This window comes from Ornithorhynchus anatinus, chromosome 8 (assembly GCF_004115215.2).
Source record: "Ornithorhynchus anatinus isolate Pmale09 chromosome 8, mOrnAna1.pri.v4, whole genome shotgun sequence".
NCBI classification, from domain to species: Eukaryota; Metazoa; Chordata; class Mammalia; order Monotremata; family Ornithorhynchidae; genus Ornithorhynchus; species Ornithorhynchus anatinus.
In genome coordinates, this window is record NC_041735.1 from 35,778,650 (window position 1) to 35,786,560 (window position 7,911).

The 7,911-nt window shown below is 44.7% G+C and overlaps 1 protein-coding gene across 1 annotated transcript in view; it reads left to right on the forward strand.

Moving 5' to 3' along the window:
• AMPH (amphiphysin) overlaps positions 1 to 7,350 on the forward strand; it is a 145,891-nt gene extending 138,541 nt beyond the window's left edge. The window contains exons 20-21 of the mRNA XM_007666133.3: positions 1,958 to 2,059; positions 6,080 to 7,350. Coding sequence (XP_007664323.1) covers positions 1,958 to 2,059; positions 6,080 to 6,187 — 210 coding nt within the window. The 3' untranslated portion in view covers positions 6,188 to 7,350. The remainder of the gene's footprint in view (positions 1 to 1,957; positions 2,060 to 6,079) is intronic.
• Positions 7,351 to 7,911: the final 561 nt, after the last annotated feature.

Below are 7,911 nucleotides of genomic sequence, written 5' to 3' on the forward strand. Positions count from 1 at the left end.
CCCCTTCCTTCCTTCCTTTCTTTCTTTCTTCCTAGTTTCCTGCCTTCCTTTCTTTCTCATTTCTTCCTTCTTGCCTTCTTTTCTCCCTGCTTATATCTCCCTTCCTTTCTTCCTTCTTTCCTTCCTGTCCCTTCTTCCCTTCCTTCCTGCCTACTTTCCTTGCTGCCTTCATTGCTTACTGCCTGCCTTTCATCTTCTTTCTTCCCTTTCTTTCTTTCTCATTCCTTCCTGCCTGCCTTCTTGCCTCCTTCTTCTTCCTTTCTTCCTCATTCCTTCCTTCATATGTCCTTCTTTCTGTCTTTCCTACCTGGCGTAAGGCCTACCTTCCTCCCTCCTTCCGGCTTTCTTTCTTATTCCTTAGCAAAGCCCTTGTCTTTATTGTGTTTATTTCTCATTTGGATTTCCTCACCCCGTATCGCCTCCTTTTCTGATTTTCCTCCTGCCTGCCTTCTTGCCTCTTTCTTCTTCCTTTCTTCCTCATTCCTTCCTTCATATGTCCTTCTTTCTGTCTTTCCTACCTGGCGTAAGGCCTACCTTCCTCCCTCCTTCCTGCTTTCTTTCTTATTCCTTAGCAAAGCCCTTGTCTTTATTGTGTTTATTCTCATTTGGATTTCCTCACCCCTGCATCTCCTCCTCTTTTGATTTCCCTCTATTGGCCCATACGTAACCTACTGCACATTACGATTCTAGTGCTGACGTGGTGGGAAATAACTGGGAGAATGAATAATTGAATGATCTGGGTGGGGAATTAATTGCTCCACTTTGACCCTTCAGTGTCTGGAGGAACAGATAATCTTTGCAGGCAACCAAAGCCCAGCTAGTTCTGCTAGACTATGGGTATGTACTTGCAAAGCCGGTATGTACTTGCAAAGCCGTGCACCAAGGAAATCTCACGTGGTTGTAATCCCCTTGTCCCAACCACACCCTGCACTTGCAGAAAAACTGTTTTTTCTATCACCTTGTGTGCTGTATCCAAACAGCCTAGCGTTTATTTATTCATATTACTGTCTGCCTCCCCCTCTGTAAGCTCATCAGGGGCAGGGAACGGATCTGCTAATTCTGTTGCACTGTACTCTCCCAAGTCCTCAGTACAGTGTTCTGCACGTAGAAAGCGCTCAGTGATGATAATAACAATTCTGGTATTTGTTAAGTACTTTAGAGAAGCAGCGTGGCTCGGTGGAAAGGGCACGGGCTTTGGAGTCAGAGGTCGTGGGGTCGAATCCCGGCTCCGCCACTTGTCAGCTGTGTGACTGTGGGCAAGTCACTTAACTTCTCTGTGCCTCAGTTCCCTCATCTGTAAAATGGGGATTAAGACCGTGAGCCCCACGTGGGACAACCTGATTCCCCTGCGTCTACCCCAGCGCTTAGAACAGTGCTCGGCACGTAGTAAGCGCTTAACAAATACCAACATTATTAACATTACTATGTGCCAAGCACTCTTCTAAGTGCTGAGGTAGCTACCAGTTTGTCCCACGTGAGGCTCATGATTTTAATCCCCATTTTCCAGATGAGGAACCTGAGGTACAGAGAAGCGAAGTGACTTGCACATAGCAGACAAGAGGTGGAGCCGGGGTTAGAACCCAAGTCCTCTGACTCCCGAGCCCGTGCTCTTGCCAGTAGGACATGCTGCTTGACTGACTGAAGTTCCATGAATCCCCAACAATGCACAATGAATCCATGTGTTATGACAGAACTGAGTGCGGTCCTTAGAGGTGACTGAAACAGAACATATGATTGAGCACAGCAGAAAGTCCCCATTAGGCTTCCAGACTCTCTGACTCTGTTACAGGTGGAAAGATTTGACTCTCAACCAATTTGGGAGCCCTTCTCCGGGCGGGGCGGGGCTGCATGCTATCAAAAATTTCCATGAAAGTCTTGGAGTTTGTTTTTTGTTTTTGAAATTTTTCCTTGCTCTTCTTCTGGAGATGATCCACATCTTTGAAAATGTTTTTTACAGGTTGAAACGCTGCATGATTTTGAGGCTGCTAATTCTGACGAGCTTAACTTGAAAAGAGGAGATGTGGTCCTGGTCATCCCCGCTGAGACAGAGGAAGATCAGGTAAGGTTTTAGGACAGTGCACTTCTTAGGACAATCTCTTCAGTGCTCTGAAGCTGACGGTTTTCATTATAACACCCCCCCCCCCCCCAAATACACTTGGCCATGGTTCTTCCTCTCCTCCTCATTCCTTCCTTCCTGCATCTGTCCTTCAATCCTTCTTTCATACCTGCTCTAAATCCTTCTTCCCTCCATCCTGCTTTCCTTTTTACTCCTCCTCAGCGAAGCCCTTGTCTTTATTGTGTTCATTTCTCACTCCGATGATTTTCTCACTTTGATGAGAACCCGTATGAAGGTAATGGCTTTCATACAACATCCCCCCAAATACGGTTGGCCGTGGTGCCCAGGAGCACAGCTTTTGTAGTCCGAATCTACCCAGCAAATCAGCTGGGTGACCCATGCTCAAAAATACACTTTCATCTCGGTTACCTGGATATTTCCAACCAGGTGGGGTTTTCTTGGTCAGAAATATCCAGCTAATTTGGACCGAAGTGATCTTGGAGACTGAATCATCCTGGTAATTTGGAGGCAAATGACACAACCTGTATCTTTTCACCAATTCAAGATGAAATTTCATTCATCCTTCCTTAGATGCAGTGACCAGAACTGCACCCCACATTCCTGGTGTGCAAATTCCTTGATTTTATGTGGTGACCAGTCAGTGGATTTTGTTTGGACTCAGTGAAGAATTTTTCATCTTGAATTTGCTCCTCTTTCTGTGCATGGAATTGTGCTGTGGAGCCTTAAGTAAGGTGGTCTGGGTGGATAATACCCAAATATTGTTGGTGGGAAATCTGGCCCAAGAAATAACTTAATTAGTCCTATAATCTTTGAGGATAGGTTGAACCCAAAGCCCATGTCTTCACTAGCAAAGTTAAGTACTGAAACACTTTCCCAGATAATTCAGGCTAAAATCTACCCTTCTGACTCAATTATCTGAGTATTTCAGGCCAACATGATTGGGACAGGTTTTGTGGTCTGAATTTCCTGGACAATTTTCCCAATTCTCCACTTCACTGCCATGGGTCTGGGAGTCAGAAGGTCACGGGTTCTAATCCTGGCTCCTCCACCTATGCAAGTCACTCCACTTCTCTAGGCCTCAGTTACCTCAGCTGTAAAATGAGGATTAAGAGTGTGAGCTCTATGTGGGACAAGGACTGTGTCCACCCTGATGACCTTGTATCTATCCCAGCATTTAGAATAATGTTTGGCACATAGTAAGTGCTTAACAAGTACCATTATTATTATTATTATTATTCTGTAGACCTGGCCTCAGCACTGTACAACTCACAGATGCCTTAATGGCAGGTTGGTGCCCCATTTTACACTGATGGTCTCCACTTAGACCATCAGCTCCTTGAGGGCAGATATCGAGTTTACCAATGTGTTGGATTATACTCAGCAGAGTGCTCGGTACACAGTAAGTGTGCAGTAAATACCTGATCGATTGATAGGTAAAATGCCAAGAACAGAGTTTTCCTTAGCATTGAGGAGAAGGGATCCATGAGGAAAAGAAGCTTTCAGGTTTGCAATATTCAAGCTTATGTTCATAGATAGTGCAGCTCGATACAGCCCATTTCTGCTGGAGGATTTGCTTTTTCTCATTTGAAAAATATAATAATATTCTCTTCCTTTCCTAACAGGGTCTGGGATGCTTATTCTTTTTTAAAATAGTATTTGTTAAGCGTTCACTAAGTGTCAAATGCTGTTCTAAGCATCGGGAGAGATACAAGTTAATTAGAGCGGACACAGTCCCTGTCCCACACGGGACTCAGAGTTTAAGTAGGAGGCACAGAGAAGTTAAGTGTTTTGCCAAGGTCACACAGCAAGCGATTGGCCAACCAGGGATTATAACCCAAGTCCTCTGATTCCCAGGCCCATGCCCTTTCCAGTAGGCCATCCTGCTTCTTCCATGGCTTTGTGAATGTGGAGTTTATAGTCTCAATTATTTTGTTCCTTCTTGGTGCTGGTAAGGAAGTCAGATCTTATTGTCTATATCTGTGTTTTTGGCAACTGTGGAGTTAACATCCGCAGAAAGCGGGCCTGGGAGTCGGAAAAACCCGGGTTCTAATTCCAGCTCCACTGCTTGTCTGCTGTATGAACTTGGGCAAGTCACTTAACTTTCCTGTGCCTCATCTGTAAAATGGGGATTAATATTGTGAGCCCCATGTAGTACATAGATGGAGCCCAACCTGATTATCCAGTGCTTAGTATAGTGTTTGGCACATACTAAGTGCTCAACAAATGTTAAAACAACAAAAAAATTATTCCACGTACAGATCTGTCCTTCATGTATTATAACATCATCACTTCCTGAGTGGTATTTGTCATCAGCAAGGAGGTTATCAATTATTAGAGTGAGCTTTTTATCTACGAAGCTTTTTATTCCTTCTGTGGAATTGGCCTGTCTAAAGTCTTATACTAGTCTGCCTGGTTGCCTCAATTTATATTCTAAGATCATATCAAACAAGGGCGCATTAGGCTTATTTATATCCTAGGGCTCCATCGTTTCTAATGCGCTGTATTTGAACTGGACTGGTTATTGAAGAAGATTAGATCTCAGAGTACCCTATCCCAAGTGAGATCGCTATCCTTTTAGGATTAACGAATAACTACTCTTCGCTTCTTCGGCAGATATTTCACACACTTCAAATATTTCACACATTAGCTTTCTCTGGCTTCGATCATAACTGAACTCCTGTGTCCCTTGAATTCCCATCTGAATTTATTTCATGAGAGAAGCAGTTTTGCTAGTGGATAGAGAATGAGGCTGGGCGGCAGAAGGACCTTGATTCTAATCCCAACTCCTCCATTCGTCTGCTGTATAACCTTGGGCAAGTCACTTTACTTCTCCGTGCCTCAGTTCCCTCATCTGTAAAATGTGGATTAGGAGTGTGAGCCCCATGCGAGACAAGGACTGTGTCCAACCCAATTAGCTTGTATCTATGCCAGCAGTTAGTACAGTGCCTGGCACATAGTAAGCACTTAAAAAATTTAAAAAATTTTGGTGGGGGTTGTGAGATCGGGTCAAGACTTGTTCTCTGCTGTCAGGCCGGAAATAGCCGCGTACGGTGGCGACTGCCCTGTAGGTCAGTGATAATAACGTTAAGCGCTTACTATGTGCCAAACATTGTACTAAGCACTGGCGTAGATAGACGATCATCAGACCTGATACAGTCTCTGTCCCACAGTGGGGCTCACAGCCTAAGCAGGAGGGAGAACGGGTTCAAATCCCCATTTTACGGATGAGGAACGAGACACAGAGAAGTTGATTGACTTGCCCAAATTCACACAGCAGTCAAGTGGGAGATGGGATTGTTCCACCATTGGTCAGAAGCCCACTTCCATATTTTTAATCATCCTCTGGAATTTTCCATGGTTTGGGTCCCCCAGAGATCTGCATGCAGGGCTCTGTGTCAATTTTCCTAACAGTTCCGTGTGAGTAGTCAGTACCTGAGACAGTCTTTTACCCCTCTAGCCTGGGTCCTGGCGCAGCCAGCTAACGAGCACCTTCCTCCTGACACCAAAGGGAAGTACAGGGTTTTGTTTCCCAAAGAAGGAAAGAGTGAGGCCTAGAGGAAAGAACACAAGCCTGGGAGTCAAAGGGCCTGAGTTCTAATCCCAGCTCTGCCCTATGACTGCTGTGTGACTTTGAGCAAGTCACTTGACCTCTCTCTGCCTCAGCTTTCTCATCTGAAAAATGGGGATTCAATCCTACTCCCTCCTATTTAGACTGTGAACCCCATATGGGATAGGGACTGTATTCAACCTGATTATCTTGCTTAGTACAGTGCTTGACGTAAAGTAAGCACTTAAAAAGAACCGTACTGGGAATTAAAAATGAACATACTGAGAATTGTGGTTCTCGGGTGAGAGTCAGGGAATTGAGAAGGCAGAATGGTCAGGGAGAGAGGAGAGGAGTAAAGTTTCCTCGATACGGTGGTTTGGGGAATGGAGCGGGGACAGCAGGGAGGGTGGGAAAGAGCGACTTTTCACCTGAGCGTCGTGTCTTTTTCCTTGCAGGATGCCGGGTGGCTGGTAGGAGTGAAGGAGTCCGACTGGATCCAATTCAGGGACATTGCTGCCTACAAGGGCCTTTTCCCGGAGAATTTCACCCGGCGCCTGGACTAGCTCTCGGCTTGGGCAAGGCGGTCTGACAGGAAGCTCGGTCGAAGGTTTCCAGACCCTCTGGGAAACCCGGGTGCCCCCTTTTCTAGACACCCTGATAACAGTTTTACAGACTGTTGCCAGACTGTTGGAGAAACATTTCTGAAGGAGCATGTAGTGCAGAAATAGAGAAGGAAAAGGCAGCGTCAAAGAAGTAGGCTAGCCTCTTCTGAAAGAAAACAGAAAAAAAAAAAAATATTCCCATGTGTTCGCCCGTGTGTGGCAACAGGTTTGTTTGTGCTTTGTCGGAGCTGTGGTGAAACCTGTACTTAACCCTTCCCCACAATGTCTAAATTAGCCTCCTCAAACCGGAACCTTAATTTCTCTGCATTGAGCGTATCGTATTGAGTTGCAGCACTGCAGGACGAATAATACTGTAGTAATGACCTCTCTCCCCCCGCCCCCGCCGCCACGTTTTCTTTTATTCTCTAACTTTTTTCCTTCTCCCTCTGTCTCATTTCTTCTCTTTCTCTCCCCTCTTCTGTGTTCAAAAACCAAACCGCTGCAGATGTTTTCGGTGTTCTTTTCAGCAACCTATATAACCTGCACATATTTCCCGCCTCCCTCGCATCAGGATATATGCGTATGCTCATGGCTGCATAGGCATATTCAAAGCCTTTACCCTTCATTAGAGTTCTTTGCCTCTAGAGGGATCGATCCAGGAATTGCTCTTTCCCTGTCTGGCATTATAGTACATAGTTTTGTCTCTGAGCAAAACGGGCTGTTCCATTGCCAAAACGTTAGGCGGTATCTGTGTTTGTAATGTGAAACCTTCATCTGATGGCAATTGACAGCGATCGGAAGCTGCTAAAACCTGGGGAAGGCACAGGTCGAGAGCGCCAAGACATCCGGCTTTGGGAGTTAGAGACGAGCTAGTCCGGATGGAGTGGAGAATGTTATTCTAGTCTTTTTTATTTCAATGGCTGGATGAGTGGAAACAAACCCACAAAGACTCTATTAAAAAAAGAAAGCCCCCATATATTTTCACCCTATCTATTTATGCAGCTCACCTTCACAGATTCTTAAAAATAAGATATATGATGTATTCTGTATCAAGAAGTCATCTGTAACGATTATGTTTTTCAGTGTTGAATCATTATGAATAAATCTCTGATCATCTCCAGAAATCGGCCTAGTTCCTTCATAGGAGTGTTTTTCCAGTAACACTCTCAATAGTCTTCCTACCAGTATCTAAAAGGTGGTGGATATTTGGGGAAATTTGTCCCGAGGGGCACTGTACTCCCAGTTCGCTTCAGCCAGGCGAGTCCTTACTGGTCTCTGAGTCCCTTGGACGGATTGGAGACCCCAAGTTCCTGTATCACTGAAAATCAGTTTTTATTATCTTTCATAATCAGCAGTTCCTTCTCACCTCAGCCTCATTTCTTGCTCGCATTTCCTTTCCAGCATTTTTACGTTGACAGCCCTATAATATATATTATTCCGGTAGCTCTATGATATATATTATAATAGAAGCTCAGTTAAATGAATTGAATGATCACATGGATTGGGGAAGTCGTGTGTTGGCTGACGGACTGGTGAAGATGACTCTTAGCTGAAGCTTGAAAGGACTTTCTTGTGATTTAATACCTCTTGTATGAATCTAATATGATTCTGCCGGGATTCACGTTAATCAACAATCTGTGTTTGCTAGCTATTTATTTTGTATACCTTTTTGATGAATGAGCTGA